This window comes from Grus americana, chromosome 10, assembly GCF_028858705.1.
Source record: "Grus americana isolate bGruAme1 chromosome 10, bGruAme1.mat, whole genome shotgun sequence".
Lineage (NCBI taxonomy): Eukaryota > Metazoa > Chordata > Aves > Gruiformes > Gruidae > Grus > Grus americana.
Window position 1 is genome coordinate 23,088,511 of NC_072861.1, and position 18,841 is coordinate 23,107,351.

Consider the following 18,841-nt stretch of genomic DNA (forward strand, 5'->3'; position numbering starts at 1 on the left):
CAGCCAGAAGGTGAATCGTGACTTGGTACATTCCATCTCGTTGCTTACGGAGAGCTAGAGAAAAAAAAAATCCAAATTTTCTTCTAGGTGCCCCCGCCTGTCGCCTTCCCACCGAACACCATCGTGGTGCGCGCGTGGCGATGCTCTGAATTAGCAGAACCGACAGCTCCAGCTTTAAGCACCGCCACTTGCAAACCTCCTCCCCTCTCTGTTTTGCAGGTATGGTGTGAATATGCGTTGCTTGGCAGCTCGGGTCAACTACAAGACTCTAATCATCATCTGCGCCCTCTTCACCCTGGTGACGGTGCTGCTCTGGAACCGATGCTCCTCCGACAGAGCCGGCCCGTTTCCCCGCAGCCTCGCCGGCCTCGAACGCCGAGGAGCTGCCGCCGCCTCCGAGAGCGACCTGGCCCGGCAGCAGAGCGAGGAGGCATCGCCCCAGGAGCAGCAGAAGGCTCCCCCCGTCGCGGGAGGCTTCAACGGCAACAAAGCCCCGGGGCTGAAGTACGAGGAGATTGACTGTCTGATCAATGACGAGCACACCGTTAAAGGGAGGAGGGAAGGCAACGAAGTCTTCCTGCCGTTCAGCTGGGTAGAGAAATACTTTGAGGTTTATGGGAAAATTGCTCAGTACGATGGTTATGACAGGTTTGAATTCTCTCATAGCTACTCCAAAGTATACACACAGCGAGCACCTTACCACCCCGACGGGGTCTTCATGTCCTTCGAGGGCTACAACGTAGAGGTTCGAGACAGAGTGAAGTGCATAAGTGGTGTTGAAGGTTTGTGTTGAGTGTTTTTGGGTTTTTTTAATAGTTGAAATGCTCTTAAAATTTGCTGCCATCATTTGAGATGCAAAGTGTTCTTAATTTTGTTGTGATGCTGTCGAGAAAACCCACTTACTCTGAGAAATCATGCGCAGTCTGCTCCGTGCCAGGTTTACCAGCTCCCATCCTGCATCTCGGGTTTTACTGGTCGCAGCAAACTCCGGAGGTGCCGGGATGCTTCTCTTACAGTGCTGCTGTCAGGTTTTGGCCTTGTCGTTGACGCTTGTCATCTCTGTCAGGGAGCCAAAAATATTTTAAAATATAAAATTAAACAACAAAGCCTGGTCCCGCTTCCCCGTGGGCACAGATACGGCTCCACGCTCTGAGCCAAACAGCGCTGCCGGCGCCTGTGGAACAGCCCAGCCGCTCGCGGGCAGCTTAATATTTGGGGTTTTGTCGTCAGGTTTAACGACATCCCGTCTCCTCACGTTGCTGGGGTAGTGCTGGAGCTACAGCAGTCAAACCTTCCCCGCTGGGCTGCTCCAGAGCAAGCGGGGAGGGTTTTCCCCAGCAGTGGGGGATTAGCTCTCGCCAAAGCTCGTCCCATGCACGGGGACGGGTAAAATTGGCGTCACCGGGGCAGGCAGGGCATCGCCTCGTCCTGCAAAAGCAAGGTGAGGAGGTTTCGGCAAACTGCTGAAGGATCAAAAAGCTCTCCAGCCGTTGAAGCGTCCCTGGATAAAATTAATCTACGGTAAAACCTTTCCAGTTTGCACTTTTGCTAAACCATGCAATCGCTAATTAGGACGCAAGGTCTTCCCATGTCTCGGCAAAGATTTGATCGCAAAAAATTCTTGTCGGGTTTCATATTAAAAAATTAATGACTTGATAAAACTATTATAGAATATGACACTATGACCCCTCATAAATTAAAGACCAACTTTCACTTAAGGAATAAAATACATTAATTTTCATGCATCTCAGCGGTCGGTGATGCTCTGCTGTGTTGATGTGAGCTCTTCCCATGATATGGTCATGGCAGGAAGCTGGCGTGTCATGCACTTCATTTGTCATGCAATTAATTTGTCTGTAAAGGATTCACATAAACAAATGCATAGGGTATACCAGGCCTTTTTTTTTTTTAAGGTTCCTTTCACATTTTAATTATTTTTTTTAAACTTTTGTCCTCATTCCATCTGCCAAGGAAGAGAAACAGGGCTCTGACATCCAGGGTTCTCCTGAAGGTGCAAATGCATCCTGGTAACTACACACCCGCTACACATTGCCCTGCTCAGGGTTTACATCGACTGGGAGAGGCTGAGGAGATGGCTTTCCTTTCTAATTGCTATGGTCATCGCTGATTAAATACAGCTTGTGAATGTGAATAATACCACAGGTGCTGCTTTTCTTGTTGGGGATGGGCTTGGACGTAGAGCTTGGAGCCCCACCGGTCTTTGTAGGACATGTGGAAGATGCGCGAGATGCCCCTTGCAACCATACCCTGCAGTTCTTGTGATGGTTTTCAGCAAAAAGCTGAAATTCAGTAGGAACTAATTGAGAATCAGGACCGATTCTGCAGCCTCCTGCCTTGCCAGACGTGTGCGCGAGGTGCGGTGCGTAACTGCTCTCTGCTTAAACCTCGAGAGCCCAGCGAGTTTAATGCTCGACAATGTGGTTATTTATCTAGAAACCTTGCTTTTTTGCAGCGTGTGATTTAAGAGCTGTCATCGTGAGACGACGTGCCAGAGCCTGGGTTTTGTAAAGGCAACAGAGTTATTGGCATCCAGCAAACAGGTCGGAGAAGAGAAATAGTTGTAGTTTGCAGGGAAGGGATTTTAATATTAAAACACGTTTTCAGGCAGTTTCAGGCTCTTGCCTTGCATCATTCCAGCCCTAGAGATTCTCATATTGCTGTATGATGAAAAAACCCTCGTGTTATATTTTCACCTTCTCTCTTTCTGCAGGGTTAATGTGTTGTTATGTCCTATGACCTGGAGAATTCAATCGTGTCATCTTGTATAAATTTCAAGTAAAGCTCTTATAGCAGATTTCTCTCAAGCTCTATAGCAGATTTTTTTATAGCAGATGGCGCAAGTTCAAACTTGTTTATTTTCATCTTCCTTTTTCTTTCCTTACATATGTGCAAAGGTTTACAGTGCTAAATATCCTTGGTTTCCTGCAAGAGGGTCACGATGATATATTCCCACTTTGGATTCATATTTAGAGGTTGGGAATCTGTTTCAAGTAAAACTCGGGACTTTAGAAGAATCCTGGTTTTATCTGTATCTTAAGCATGGTGTGTTTTGCTTGCTTACGGAGGTATGGGTATGAATAAGTCTCCTCCACACAGTTTGTTTTCATGATGATGCAACAGGCGGTTTATGACACAGGGGTTTTCCACCCAAAACCTGAGGCTGCAGCTCCAGGGAGCTGGTGAAGGACGGGCAGAGGAGAGCCTGGAGCTTTCTGCCGGTGCTTCTCTGCTAACGATCATAACGGAGGGTGGAAGTTTTATATCGAGCACGGCTATAGGACATTCTCTGAGCTTGTACAACAGGTTTTGCATGTGAAATCCAATCCATCAGGCTACAGAAGACATTCTTTGTGATCTTCCTGCTTGGTACTCCAGGGGATTCTTCTGGTCGGTGCAGACTTTTAAATCTAAAATCACCCTAACCCTAAATTAAGGGTGAGAAGCGTGCTGTCCTGCGTGGCTGCCAGCTTTTGGGACAGGGAGTCGCGTGCGGAGGGTTAATCCCAGGGCGGGCTGGGCTGGAGCAGTAGCTCTGAAGGCAAGGGGCAGCTTTGGGTGGAAGGACTGGGACATATTCTGGTATTGCATGGAGAGCCCGGCTGGTTTCTGCCGCCAACCGCTTCAGACTGCGCTTGTAATGCTCCTAGGGGAGCCAGGGTCGTTGGAGCAGATTTGTGGATGCGGGGTAAATTGCTCTTTTAGCATTGAATAACTCTTACCAAAATCTAGTAATAACACATACGCTTAATTTGCAAAGATTTATGTGGCGTTAAAGGGATTGTGTGAGATGTAACGTCGTTTGGAGATTTAGTGGTCTCTGGGGTAGGGGGGGGAAAATCCGTTAGGGCGTTTTAAATGTATTTTAAAATAAGTATGATGCTTCAGTAAACAATTAAATGAGAACGTATGGAAGGCCATGATAAGGACTTCTCTGCCACTCACATCTGCTTAGTTCTGACTAGTGACGGATCTCAGTGTAAGTGGGAGCAATTCACTCCTTCAGCAGCACTTTCCTCCGCTCCAACTAATGGTGAAGCCTAGAAATATCATTTGCCAGAAGTAAAGGAGTGACGGGGTACGGAGGAGGAGTGGTTTTTGAAAATGTGCCGATAAAATACTCATTTTCTTTCTCTCGTAGGTGTGCCGTTATCCACGCAGTGGGGACCTCAAGGCTATTTCTACCCCATCCAGATCGCACAGTACGGGTTAAGTCACTACAGCAAAAACCTGACGGAGAAACCGCCTCACATCGAGGTGTACGAGACGGCCGAAGAGAAGGACAAAACCGGCAGGTCCGTGGACTGGACGGTGCCGAAAGGCTGCTCTCTGTCCACGGTGTCCGATAAAGCCAAGTTCACGAGCGTCAAACAGTTTGTCGCTCCAGGTGGGTTATCCTAAATGTGTGGCAGGTAAGCCACGTCCGTTAATTTGCACAGATGGTATCAGGGGAGCTTTAACTTGCTGGGATTAATGCGTTTTCATTTATCCTGCGTGACTTCCCATCCTTAACGTCTCACCTGAGCTGTCATCTCATTTCTGTACCTGTGGAGTTTTTCTTCTCTTCCGTTTTCTCTCCCTCACTGCTTTTTCAGCATTCTTTTAATGAAAAAGCGAGTGGATGTATGCGTGGAGGGCAATGAGAAGCTACAGTCACGTTTCCTGAGCCTTTCAGCTTCTGTTTCAAAATAGAAGCAAAAAAAAAAAAATAAAAACCAAATGGCACCAGTTGTGAAGCCTGGGAAATAGCACTGACGTGTGATAAGCAGATGTTGACAGATGATAGATAAGGTCTATTTTCAGCCCGGAGCAGGCGTAGCACGTGCAGCTGTCTGGTTGGACCCGGGATCTCTTCACTGGGATGCAACTGGTTTTGCAAAATCTGAGAACTTAGTTCTGGTTAACCCAAGGTGCCGTAGCCGAGGCGGGAAGAGGGAGCGGCTGCCCACGTGCTGCGCAGGGATTCGCAGAGGACTCGGGGGGGACGGGGATGGGACGGTGAGAATCTGGGGGACTGCGTACGGGCTCCCCTTCACCCGCAGACGTGCAAGATGCGTTTCGTTGCTGTCGCCTCAATTTAACCGTGTTCTGTTTCATACTTAGCAGGGAAATTTATTATTTCATGCGAGAGTTTCCTTTGTGCTAGGACAGGCTCATTAATAAGGACATAATGTATTTTTCCTCAATCAATACCCATTAGAATTAATGAGTCCATTACTTAAAAAGACAATGAAGTAATTTTCAGTTGGCACCTTAGGCCTGGGTCTGTAGGGAAAAAATTGTCGAACACTCTTGTGTCTTTGTAGTAGATAAATACGGGGAGAGGAAAGGCTAAAAGATCTGCTATGTATTCTCTCCTCATCCTTTATTGATGGCAGAGTAATCTGCGGGGCTCGAAGGCCGTGGTACGCATCCACTCGTCTTAGATGGCCTTAAGTAATGGATTTATAGGCACTTAAGGCAGTGCAAACAACGGGCGGCCTTTAGTTCTCCTTCGCTTCTTAAAACTCTTTCTTTCCCCCCCCTCCATTATAATTCCCTTCGTTATCACACAAGCAGTTATTTACAAGGAACCATAAAACTTACTTGACAGGAATTGCGAGTGGGGTTTTTTAATTAGATTTTTCGCAGGGGCAAAATGTTGTGTAACAAAGCGCTCGCTTTCTTCTCCCGAAGCAGATGCTGATCTCCAAAACTCAAAGGAGTGAAGCTTTTACTTTAAAAGACTGGAAAATGTGACATTCAGTCAAAAGACTAGGCGCTGTACGATAGCACCTTACAACCCAAGACATTGCAAAATGCCGTAGTTTCCTTTGGGAGATGGGGAAGAGCCTCCGCTGTGCAGGAAATCTGCAACCGTCACTCGTTGGCTGCACGTAAAAAGGTTTTTGGGGTGTTCGACACGTGGAGAAGGAGCAGGAAGGAAACAATTGCCTCGCGCGGGAGAATTTTATTCTGTGGAAAGCCGTTAATTTAAGATGACTGTCTTTAAGTGTTTCTCATCCCTCTGTGCCTTCAGAGCTACAGGATTTGCACACAGCCTTACAAACTAATTAGCCCTTTGATCCTCTAGTATGGGGGTTTGGGGAGGAGTTGATTTTACATTTTAAAATCTAGCCTGCGAGAGAACACTGAATTTCATTATGTGGTATTGCCTAGGAGCTTTGTTTCTTTTATTTTTTTAATTTGACTGAGTTTTGCCAATGGAGAGGTTAATAAATACTTTAAGGCGTTAGTCTTTCTATATTCTTTTCTCTTTTTTTTCTTCCCCCATTAAACTAATCAGCACACTGGTTGTTGGAACTGTCAGGTTGGGAAAGAAAAAAGTCGCAGATTTAAATATTAGTCCTGAGGGGATCCTAAATAACCCGCTTCTCGGCACTTCCAGCTTTATTTTTGCTGAAAGTGGAGCTTTATTCAGAAATGCAACTGCTCACGTGACGCCACGTTTTTTGGTGTCTTTTCTGCAGAGTGAAATTTTCAGTTTGGAACGAAAAGGGTGGTTGTTGGTTTATGTTTTGAATTACAGAAGAGAAAAATCACGCAGCATCTACGTTCTTAGGGCAGTTCTTAGGCAGCAGGAAGCCTTCCCCATTGGTGGCCCTGTCCCTTACCCCAGGTCCTCTGGTGTCCCTCGCACCCCTCCATCACAGTTGCTCTCTACAACTACCTGAAAGGAGGTTGTGGTGAGGTAGGTCTTGGTCTCTTCTCCCAAGCAACAAGTGATAGGACAAGAGGAAATGGCCTCAAGTTGCTCCAGGGGAGGTTTGGGTTGAATATTAGGAAAAAAGTTCTTCACCAAAAGAGTGGTCAGGCATTGGAACAGGCTGCCCAGAGAGGTGGTGGAGTCACTGTCCCTGGAGGTGTTCAAAAACCGTGTAGACGTGGCACTTTGGGACATGGTCTAGTAGACACGGCGGTGTTGGGTTGACGGTTGGACTTGATGATCCTTGAGGTCTTTTCCAACCTTAAAGATTCTATGATGCTATGATTCCATGATCAATCAGGTACCAGGAGCATCCGATAAAGCCATTGATTGAGCCCCTGGCACTTCTGCTCCGCAGCAAAGTGCTGCAGCGTGTTCATGCAGGATGCAAACGAGTTCTCCCCGGTGCTGCGGGAGCCAGCCTTTGCTCATGGATTTACTTTTATGCTTAATTAAATAATATATGGTAGCGCGCAGAAAGGATGGTTGAATTATTGATGGGCTGCCCTAAAAGCTTTTGGATCCTGCCTGGTAAGAGGGGTTACCTCTGGAAGCTGCGCTCCGTAGCTGAAATGCTTTGGAGAAGTGAGTGCTTTACCACTGAACGAGGGTTTGTTTGTTTGTTTGTTTTGCAGAAAATACCGAGGGAGTATCTCTGCAGCTTGGGAACACCCGAGATTTTATTATTTCTTTTGATCTCAAGTTTGTAACGAACGGGAGCGTTTCGGTGGTTCTCGAGACGACAGAGAAGAACCAGCTCTTCACCGTGCACTACGTCTCCAACACCCAGCTCATCGCTTTCAAGGACCGAGACATCTACTACGGCATCGGTGCCAGGACTAGCTGGAGCACCCTCACCAGGGACCTGGTGACCGACCTGCGGAAAGGCGTCGGCCTCTCGAACACGAAAGCTGTGAAGCAGACCAAAATCATGCCCAAGAGAGTGGTGAGGTTGGTAGCGAAGGGAAGAGGCTTCCTCGATAACGTCACCATCTCGGCCACCGCTCACATGGCGGCCTTTTTTGCTGCCAGCAACTGGCTGGTGAGGAACCAGGACGAGAGGGGCGGCTGGCCCATCATGGTGACGAGGAAGCTGGGGGAAGGATTTAAGTCCTTGGACCCGGGCTGGTACTCGGCCATGGCGCAAGGACAGGCCATCTCAACGCTGGTGCGGGCATACCTGCTGACGAAGGACCACGCGTTCCTCAGCTCGGCTCTGCGGGCGACGGCGCCGTACAAGCTGCTGTCGGAGCAGCGCGGGGTGAAAGCCGTCTTCATGAACCGGCACGACTGGTACGAGGAGTACCCGACCTCGCCCAGCTCCTTCGTGCTCAACGGTTTCATGTACTCCTTAATCGGGTTGTATGACTTGAAAGAAACAGCCGGGGAGAAGCTGGGGAAGGAGGCGCGGGTGCTCTACGAGCGGGGCATGGAGTCCCTGAAGGCCATGCTTCCCCTCTACGACACCGGCTCAGGGACCATCTACGACCTGCGGCACTTCATGCTCGGCACCGCTCCCAACCTGGCGCGATGGGACTATCACACCACCCACATCAACCAGCTCCAGCTCCTCAGCACCATAGATGAGTCTCCCATCTTCAAAGAGTTCGTCAAGAGGTGGAAGAGCTACCTGCGAGGCGGCCGGGCAAAGCACAACTAGAGCTTACAACCAAACTCCCCTGGTCCTGCTGCCTCGCGGAGGTACGGTTTCAAAGGTTGCATCCGAAATTTTTTACGGACTGTTTCAAAGAAGTGATCCTTAAAACTGATCTCCAGAAATCATTGCATTCCAGTGTGAAAATATTTGGGTCCGATGGGTTGGATTCGGGAACTTCGCCTGTCCTTAGTGCTCCACAGCGAAACTGCACGAAGCAAAACCCCTTTGTGCTCCTGAGTTTGGGGATGGTTTTGGGTTTGGGTTTTTTTTTTTTTTCTTTTCCTTTTAGTAGGAAAGTATTTGCAGAAGCCATACAGGTCTCTGAAGTCCAGCACTTGCCTGAAAAGTTAGTCTGTGGCCTCTTTGAAAATGGAGTTATATGTGTATATGTTGGAACAGCGTAACAGATCATGTGGTGTAACGCCGTAAACGTGTATTTACTTGTAGCCTGGGTAGAGGACAGTGTATCTTTTTAAAGGTGTTTCTTTTTACACGGATTCTTTTCTTGGGGTGAAAAACACACTTCCCCCCCCCTCCCCTTCAATTCTCTGTATGGAGATCCTTGAGCTGTATGGTTTCTTTACAGATGCGTGGACGGAAAACACGCGGACGGCGTGCAGGCTTCAGAGTCACGTCACGTAAGCACAACTCGGTGGGGCTCACGGACTGCGCAGAGCCCGCAGCCACGCCACCCCCTTTTTGTAAAGCCAAATTTACCATCGCCCGTCAGGTTTGCTGGTGTCGCCTCCTCCCTGGTAGCTGGAATCTCTCGTCGTGGAGCCTGATGTTTTATACCGTATTGTTTAATTACATCTGAGAGGTTTCTGTAAGCTTTGGCAACTTCATTCTTTGGGAGACTTGTCTTGAATTCCCGAGTGTGATGTGGAGCTCATTTTGAGTAGCGTGCAGGAAATTCAATTGGAATTAATTAAGGTTTTCCTATGGTGACTTTCATTTTTAACCTGCTTGAGTATATCAAGCATTTTAAAAATTAAAATTACCCCAGAGGGCTTTCCAGCTCCACCTGTGCTTTAATACTGAGTTTCACCTCTGCCTACTGTCTTCTTACTCATCGCATAAGGGGTCATTAACATCTCCAGCACTGGCTTCTTGGGTGTGCTTTGTCTTCGTGGCTCTGCCGAGCGAGCGAGGGTACTCGTGCAATAACCGAACACACGCGTCCGAACCCAAAACGCTTTCGCTGCACGGTTGTAATGCAGAGGAAACCAGGCGGTTTCTTTTTCCTGTTGATCCATCCTTTCCCCCCACCGTTACCCTGCCTTCTCGGCGTGTAGCATCCTGGTTGATCCAGAGGAGTCAAACCGAGCGATTGCATCATGAGATCAGGGGTGGTTAGTTTGGTAGCGTAGCAAATACGGGGTTATCGGCTCTGTTGAGGCATGCTGGTGTTTGCTGCAGAGTCCCCACCGGGAGCGTGCCGGCAGGGGAACGACGCTCTGGCTCTGGGGTTTTTCCACTGATCCTGTTCCACGTTGTACGTGTAGGTGGGGGGTTAAGCTTAAGATGATCGTTCTGAGGACAGAGCTCATTCAAATTACAAAAAAGCTGGGCACAAGGACAATATGCATCTTGATTTTTTTTATTTTTTTTCTTTTCTCTATTTTTTTGATGCTTTTTCTATTTCTTGCAGATATTTGAAACAACTTTGTAATTACTTGATCTTTGCAAACGCATGCTACGATCATATCGATCAATATGAAAAGTGGATGTCACAGGAGAAATTTCAATACCAAAGGTAGCAGAGGTGAATTATTTTATTTTTTTTACGTACACGTGTATACACAGACGCGCGAGCGCACACACAAACCCCAGAAAAACGTGCTTCCTTTACAAACGACTGGTCCTTACCGCAAATACAGAAACATCTTTTTCCTGCGTGTTTCCTCCATCTTTTGCCCATTTTAGATTTGGAGAATCTGGAGAGACTCTTTGGGTACTGCTGAAGAGATGGTATCGGTGCCTTACGGAGGCCACAATTTCCTCTTTTTTTTTAATTATTGAAAATTGAAAAATTTTGAGTTAAAAATCGCAGTGTCGCTGATCTTTCAGCCGTTGGATGGGTGAGCTCCGGAGCGCAGGTTGGCCATGCCAACGCTGCTGGTCCTGTCAGACCACCTTGTCCTTAACATCTCCCATCGTGTTTCCGTTGGCCTTAGCACACGTGGAAATTAAACCAACCACCATCCGAGGTTGTAGAACCCGGGAGACTTAGCGTGGGGGCTTCTCCTGTTACTTTTTTTTAATTGAATTGTGCAGTGGAAGAGGATTGTTGGACGTTGGTGCCCGTAACTTCATCGAATTCACATAAGTTGGGTTTCATTTGTTTGTTTTCGGTCTTCAAACTGACAAAGGTCTTAGGGACTAAGATCTGTTTGGCCTTTCCACGAGGCTTACTGTACATAGACTTCATCGAAACACAGTGCGCGTGGGTATATGCAAACCAGTGACACAAGCACAACTGTACAGGAGTGGCAGCGCCGGTTTTTCTCGGCCATTGTGCAAGACATTCACTGAAAGCTGCTATTTTCGTTCACCTTGTAATTGTACTTTATTTTTTCTACTTTTTTTTTTTTTTTTTTTACATGTGGGACATACACCATGTGTTAAATATGCAATAAATTGTTTACAGGATGCTCTTGTAAAGGGTAGTCCTTTGTAAAGCTGTACAGACTTTGCAGTTTAAGCACAATGTGCACATGTTAGTTTTATATACAGCGAGACGTGACTTTTTGCAGAGGGAAAGGTTCTACTATGTTTATATACGAAGTAAATGGATCAACGTTTGTGCTTAATGTAAAGCTGCTTTATAAGACTGTAAAATAAATTTTTTTTATCTTAAGACAAACATGGGGCGTCTTCATTATTTCGGTCGGTACCTTCTGCCCTGCGTGTGGTGGCAGATGAGCTCTGAGGAAGAATCGTCTTGGTGGGCTTGAGATGTCGCCTCGTAGGGAATCCTGGAAGGTTTTTATTCTAAGCAAGGTATAAAACGTTCTTTTTTTTCTTTTTTTTCCCAACAGTTAAGAGTTTGCTGATTTGAGGTAAGGACCACAGATCTATGTTCTCTGTCTGCTCAGGTAAAGGTCACGCCGTATGTTACTGGTACAAGTTATTTCTGCTCATTTTGAACTTCTGTGATTTTTATTACATAACAATTTTAACTGACTGGTCCCTAAAAATGACCTACCCTAACAAAGACGACACGTGGCGCGGCTGAGGTTGCTTGTCATGCACAAGCAATGCACCCGTCTCAACTCTGGTTTTCAGCTAAAAATGTGCAAGTCCTATCAAAATTCCCCCCAAAAAATTGGGATCGAGGTCACCTCTGCCTTAGCCACTCCGTGCCTGAAGCGACGCTTCCCCCCTCGATGCAGAAGTGCCGTTAAATCGGGGCCGGGCGTTTGGAAGTCGGTGCCTCCTTGGCTGGAAACGTGACCTGCACCCAGGATGCCACGTTTGACTTGGTCGCGAATAATTTTTGCGCGACCGAAATGCACCGAGCAAATCCTGCGCAGCCGGGCAGAGCTTCAGGACCGTCTCCCGGCTGCTTGGGTGAAAATATTGATTTTCATTACTTAGCAGTTTGTTAAAAACGTATGAATTGAAAATAGAAGTGGATTTAAATATGCTGTCTTGGTGATGAATTTGAATGTTTGCTGCTCAGTTTGTGGTGAAAGGAGATACATTTGCCATCTGCCTGGAGTGACTGATAACTCCCATGCATGCGCTGCACTTCCTGAATGTTAAATAGCTGCTTCTGTACTTTACTAATCTCTTCCCAAACGGGCAGGAGCTATTGAAATGCCAAGCCCTCGGTGTTCCAGCCTGTTAAACAAGGTGGAGTTTGGCAATGGGGAAGTGCAAATGTTGAGAGACGTCCTGGCGCTCGCCAGCTTGAATCTTTAGGACATTAAATATTTTAAGAGCTCATCTTGTTGGGTTTGTATCTCGAAGCGACTTGCCGAGTAAGTCGCCTTGGGTTGAACCGAAGGTCAACGGGATGGAGCACCTTGTGTTAGCGGGTAATGACCGCTAACGAGCGAGTGGAGGGGTTCTGCTCCTGCTCGTGCGTTTCCCATCCTGGAGAGGAGGCGTGCAGGTGCCTGCCGTGGTTGGAAGGGGTCAGACCCCACCGTGCTGCTGGCCTCGAGCGGAGGAATCGTCCTGGAGCACCCGCTGCAGAGTCGGTGTGGGCAAGGGCAGTCTGTCCGTCTGCACCCGCCGGGACCGACGGATGGGTCCTGGGCATCTCCTGCCGCGTGAGGCCGGTCATCCACCGCTCCTTCCGAGGTGTCACCGAGCCCCGGGAGCTGGTGACACCTCGTGCTGGGAGTACACCTTCATTTCTCGGTGCGCTTGGGTGCCCACCGACAACCTGCTGCTGGGGACTCGCTGTCGCTGTCGCTGTCCCTGAGGAGGCGGCATAAAATATCTGATGGCTGATTACAGCAAGGTCAGGCTTCTGGTGCCAAGGGTGGGAAGAAGCAGGAGCCTTGGCCCGGCCTTGAGCACTTGAGGTTCTGCTCTCGCCCTCGGCGTGTGCAGATGCTGGTGCCAGGTCGTGCTCTTGGTGGTGGTGAAGGTGAGATATCCCTCTGTTGGGTTTTTTTGTTGTTTTCCTAGATTAGTCTAGATTAATAGTATTTGCTCATGGGGAAAAAGCTCCACGTACAGCTTCCCTCCTGCACCATCCCGCTGCGGCTCCATCCCTCACCCCCTGCACCTCCCGGCCCCCCCCCATCAGCAGAAATGCTGCTCTGAAGCGTTTTCCGTTTAGAAGCCCGCTCTGACTGCCTTCCTGAGCCGAAGGGATGCCATCGCCCCAAGGCGCTCCCTTCCAAATGGATTCACCGCACTTCAGTGGCTTTCTGTCGCCCTGACGGGGAAATGCAAGAGACGGCGCTGATGCACGGAGCGGTTTCCCCGGGCAGCAGGGCTCCAGCGAAGGAGGCGGCAGCTTCTTTACCTGCGCTGGGAGACATAAACGGTGCACGGACACGCTTCCCGGGGCCAGGTGCCTGTTTGCCAGCGAAATCTCGGCCGAACCTTTCTGGATGTGAAAAGAGGCTTTGAGGATGCTTGGGAAGAGGCTCGTGGTGCATGCGCCGGCTTCGGCACCGCTGAGGATGCTGCGAGGGCTCGGGGCTGGCTGTGTCCCATGGCGGTGTGAGCTGAGACCCTGCTCTGCTCCCCCCAGCACCCCGCTCTGCTCCCAGCCCCTCTGGAGGGACCCTGCGGGCACTGGCCCTTTTCCCGGTGGGATATCGAACTGCCCTTTGCACGGTGCCCTCGAAGGTACCGAATCAGCCGGGGCCCCCCCGGGCACCTCCCGGCACCTTCAGCCGCTCGTGTGCGGGAACATCTACAAAGACTTGTTTCTGCAAAGCCCATTACTGGGAGAGGGAGGAAAAAAAAAATCCAAATGGCATCGCTTGGGTGGGGAATACTAACCCATTAATTTGATCATAAAGAAGCCTTTTTATTAAAATCCTGTCTTTATCCCAAGCGCTCGCAGGGCTTGGCTGGATCTTATTAAATGCTCCGATAGTTCACTGTAGCTTTTTGTTTTCCCTGGGCCTTGTTTGAACAATCAAATGTCAGCAGAAGCAGCTGGTGGTAAATGCCATTTCCCTCTGCCCGGGGACCGCGGGACTGGCTGCTGGGTGCTTAACCGAGAGATGAGCTGCTTACAGAGAATTAAATATTAATACTGGCTATTGCTGTCTGTAATGCACGGGGCCCGGGCTGCGCGGAGCGGGGCCGTATCCAGCTGCGCCCACGGGTGCCACGGGCAGGCAGAGCAGCGCGTGAAGCTCCGGGGAAGCGATGGGGAGGAGGGTGCCAGGGACGGCGAGGAAGGGCCGGGGGTGGTTTTCCCCGTGGAGTCCCAACGCTCCAGCGAGGGTTTGGCTCCTCTCCCGTGGAGCGGCTCCTCCTGGGCGCCCGCTTCCCCTTGCCTCCCCGATGGTTTTCCGCAGCTGCCCTCCTCCCTCTCCCCGCAGCATCCCTGCTCCTGGCTGGGGCTGTCATACCCCCACCTCCTCCAAAAACATTTACAGTAATGTCAGCACTGACACATCCCTCCATCTCACGCGCCCTGTAAGCAGAACGTGTCAGCATATTCATTTTGTAATTAAAAATATTAATTAGGGCAGGCTGGCGCCAGAAATGTGTTGCATGAGCTGGGCTGTGCCAGCAGCCGGGGCCGGCTGCGTGTGGGGGCCGAGGGAGCGGGGGTCCCTGCTCCCTGCCCGGGATGTGCCGGGGTGGGGATTTTGGCCAGCCCCCCCTTTTTCCATCCAGGGTCAGCCACCTCGGTGCTCCCAGGGTCTCCGTTGGGATGCAGGAGGTGGGGAAGGGGTGCTGGTGCAGGAGGAGGGGGAGAACGCTGGGATGAAGCCAGAGCTGCTCCACAGGCACCTCCCGGGCTGCGGTGACCCGTGGGGACACAGCCCCCCCCTGCAGTGAGACCCCCAGCTCCTCAGGTGGGGGGAGGCTGGGAGACGGCGGGTCCGGACACGAGGGTGGGGGTCCCCAAAGGTTAAGGGGCCGCAGCGGGGCTTCTCCTCTGCTCACACAACAGGCGCTGACAGCGGTGGTGGAGCTGATGACGATGATCTTGTTTTCTTTTTCTTTTTTTTTTTTTTTAGATGATTTTAAAATTTTCTAAAGTTTGGGTTGGTGTTTCTGAGCGCTGGTGCAGTGCTGTTCCTCCAGCCATCCCATCCCGCAGCAAAGCCCCCGGCCCCTCTCGCCCCAGCTTTCCCTGCCCGGCGGGGGAGCGGGCATGGCAGGGATCGTGCTCGGCTTGTGAGCGCCGCCCGCTTGTGCCCATCCTGCCCCGTTCTTGCAACGGTTTCTGCAAAGCCTTTTGTGGCCCTGACCGCAGCAGAGGTCTGCCAGAGCCAGCGGGGCTCGGGGTGCACTCGGGGACCCGCTCACGTGTGCGAGTCCCGCTGGCAGCACGTGGCAATAGCACCCACCAAAGCCGGGGGCCGTGGGACGTGCCGCAGCCCCTGCGCCAGCCCCGGGTCACCTACGGGCGTTTTGCAATTCTGCAAGTCAGGCGCATCATGAGCTCGGCTCCGCTTTGCTCTGAACTAGCACAAGGTCTGGAACAACTGATTGTCTCCACTTAGAATAGCTCCAGCTCACAACAACTGACTTTATGGACAGCTAACTCCCTTTTATGGGGAAAAAACAACTCGGACCAGCAGAATAAACCCTTGTTTTCCTATTCTGCACTTGTCACCTTGTGAATTGTTCCGTGTTGGTATTTGCACTGTGCTCGTGCCCGGCAGCGCCGGCCGGGGCTGCAGCAACGCCTGCTGTGAAGACGATGCTGCCGAAGTGCAGGCGGCGCGGGCAGAGGTTGCAGCGGGGGCCCTCGTCCTCCGTGGGCACCCACACGTGCTGAGCAGCTCTGCCTGGCGCTCGGGCACGGCAGGATCGGACCCTGCAGGGCTACGGGAGCTGAACGTGCCGGGTCGGCCCCCCGGCGGGGTTTGCACTGAAGAGACGGCGCTTGCGGTGGACCATGAATAACACGGTGGAGAATTAAATGTGCGTAATTAAACATGCGGGCTTGGGGCTAAATTAAATATTAACCAGTTCTCCCTTTGCACCTCCCGTTAGCGGCTCCGCTGCGATGCTGCGGGGTTCGGAGGCGGCTTGGGGAGTCCCGCGGCCACGGAGAGGAGGCAGCAGCGGCTCATCTCTGGGTGACTGCCCAGGGGGGAAGGGATGAGCCCCGCTGCCCTGACAAGGTCCCCTCTGCGGGGAGGGTGGGAGACCAGGCTCCCTCTGGCTGCGGCAACCCCCCTGGATCCAGCACAGGGGCTCAGCACCGGCCCCTGATGGCTGCAGGACCAGGGATGCTCGGTCCAGCCGTGCAACGGCTTTCACGTGCTTCAACGTCTCAGCGTGGGTAACTGCAGGGCGAACCCTTCCCCGCTCGGTGTTCACCCCTCGACAGAAATTTTGGGAAAGTCCCCGCCCAGACTCCCCAGTTAATTTAAGGAATAAAAAAAAGACAGAAGAACCATTTGGTCAGAGCACATTGCCATCACCCCCGTGTGCGTCCGACCTGGACAGAGTTGGGGTGGCGGGAGCGTGGTCCACGTGCATCCTTGCAAGGGCCGGACTCTGCCTGCCGCGGCTGCTCCGAGCTGACCGAGAAGCTGGGCTCAGCCCTAAAGCTGGACTTAGCCTAAAATCTGGGCTCAGCCCTAAAGCTGGACTTAGCCTGAAATCTGGGCTCAGCCCTAAAGCTGGACTTAGCCTGAAATCTGGGCTCAGCCCTAAAGCTGGACTTGGCCTGAAATCTGGAGCTCAGCCTGCAGGTTCCAGGGTCGGGGGTGTGCGGCAGCCTGCCGTGGCTCTCCCCGGGGGCTGGCAGGGCTTTACGGGCAGCTCCGGGGGTGACGTTGGGTCCTGCAGCTCCCACTGAGTCCTTTTTTTTGAGGGCGGATGTTTGTTCGCAGATCAGCAAACACACGCGGTGTTCTGGGGTACGGCCAGCTGGGAAAAGTCACCTTTACGCTCCTGCTGCCCAGGTGTAAGTCAAATAAAAACCAGAGAACGATTAAAACCCGAGTGCGCTGTGCTGGTGAGCGTGGGGGGGTGCAGCTGTGACCACGGGTGGGATGAGCGCTGGAACCCACGGCACGGCCTCTGCCCCTCGGGGGGGGTGGTGGGGTGGTGGCCGTCCCCGGGCTGTGCAGGGGGGGTGGTCACATCCGCACGGGGGTGCAGGGGCACATCTGGGGGTTGCACAGCTGGGAGGTGGACGTGCGCATCTGCAGGGGCAGCCGTGCACGTACCCCGGGTTTTTACACCCTTGGTGGGTGCTGGGGAGCCGGGCTGTGGCAGCAGCCGTGAACCTCGCCGGAGGCTGGAGCGGAGCTTGGTGCCGCTGGGGACGCTTGCTGCATCCTGGCCAGCTCTCGGCAAACGCCTGCGGCGGCGAGGCTCAGGGAGAGCGGTCGGGATGCCGAGCGCCGCAGCTCCGGCTCCCCGTTAGAGCTGCCCGGGCCCTTGCGCCGATGCGGGGCTGGATGTCCCACTTGCACGTTATCCCCGTGGGATTTGGGGTTGCACAGACCTTCACCGAAGGTGCGGCTGCTCCGGCAGCTTGTCGCCGTGCCGGCAAGGCCTTTACCCAGAGCACAGCGTGCTGGGAGGCAGCTCAGCCGTGCAGCCCGGAGCTTCCCCGCTGCAAGTGCCTTTGCCCAGCACTTTGCCCCCAGGAACGAGAGCCAGCAGAAGCTCTCGGCCGGTTCGTGCTCACTGCTGGTTTCCAGACCCCCGGGACGTCCTGCTCACACGGTTGTATTTCAGCTCGGTTCCTATTTTGCTGCAAAAACCATAGCTGGGGTTCAGCCGTTCGGTGCTGGGAAGTTTCCACCGGTTTGAAACTCGTTGCTCCGGTTGCATGGGAGCTGAAAACACCGGTTTGGAAACACGAGGTTTCCCAGGCTGCTTGGACACGGGCACGGCGCTGGGAAGAAAAGTCCTGCTGGGCTGGAGGTCGTGCCCAAAGCGGGGTCGAAGTACTCGGATATAAATCTCTCGGCCGCTGCCAGGCAGGGCTGCTGCCGGTGCACGAGCCGCCAGTGCAAATAAATGCGGATGGATTATTTGATGGGTTTGTGTCAATGATGGCGTAAAACCAACCAGGAGTCATTTTAAAGCATTTCATGGTTTTATTACGGTGCAGCAGCAGACTTCATCCTTTCCAGCTCATTTGACCGGCCGTGGCTCATAAACCCGGGCAGGCGAGGGGGTGAGTGGAGTAAATCTGCATCTCGGTCCCTGCAGGCAACGGTTTGGAGGAGAAAAGAGGCAGAAGCCCTGGAGATGGTTTAAACCACACGCTCAATGCCAACAGCGTGGGGTGGGCAGAGAGGCAGCGTTTTCCTCCGGCTCGCCGCTCTCCTGGCCCGTAGCCCTGCGGGGACGGGGGCCGCGGGGGGATGAAGTCAGTGACAACGTGCCCCGGGAGCCGAGCTGTCCCCTGCCCCGCAGCTGGATGCGGACGTGCGTGTTCCCAGCCCGGCCGTGGCCTCACCCGCCCCGTGCCCCCAAAGCAAATCCGCGTTTTGTGCCAATTTGCTGGCAAGGGAGCGGGGGGGAAATACTGCGGGAGCTATGGGTGACCCAGAGGCGCCCGGTTATCCACGACACAGCCCCTCTTCCAAGCAGAGCTGGGATGAAATTGTCTTCCTTGTGCTGCCCAGGGACAGCTTTACTTTCTCCAGCCAAATAAAAGGGCTGTTTGTAAACGCAGCCCTGCGTGGGCTCACGCCGTGAGCATCAGCTTTGGCTGGCACGCGGCCGTCCCCGCATCCCCGGCTCATCCCTGCCACGGCACCATCGTCCCCCGCCTCACCCCTGTGCTGCCCCGGCTCCCGTTTGCCGCTGGCGATGCTTTTCGTGGC

The 18,841-nt window shown here is 52.1% G+C and overlaps 1 protein-coding gene across 13 annotated transcripts in view; it reads left to right on the forward strand.

Moving 5' to 3' along the window:
• Window positions 1–11,247, forward strand: part of GLCE (glucuronic acid epimerase) — a 56,625-nt gene extending 45,378 nt beyond the window's left edge. For 11 of the 13 annotated variants that reach the window (XM_054837032.1, XM_054837029.1, XM_054837036.1 and 8 more), the window contains 3 exons: window positions 220–782; window positions 4,160–4,405; window positions 7,360–11,247. In XM_054837032.1, coding sequence (XP_054693007.1) covers window positions 233–782; window positions 4,160–4,405; window positions 7,360–8,384 — 1,821 coding nt within the window. In that variant the 5' untranslated portion in view covers window positions 220–232 and the 3' untranslated portion in view covers window positions 8,385–11,247. Of the gene's footprint in view, window positions 1–219; window positions 783–4,159; window positions 4,406–7,359 lie in introns of those variants that run through there. The other 2 variants (XM_054837030.1, XM_054837042.1) reach the window with 2 other exon arrangements.
• Window positions 11,248–18,841: the final 7,594 nt, after the last annotated feature.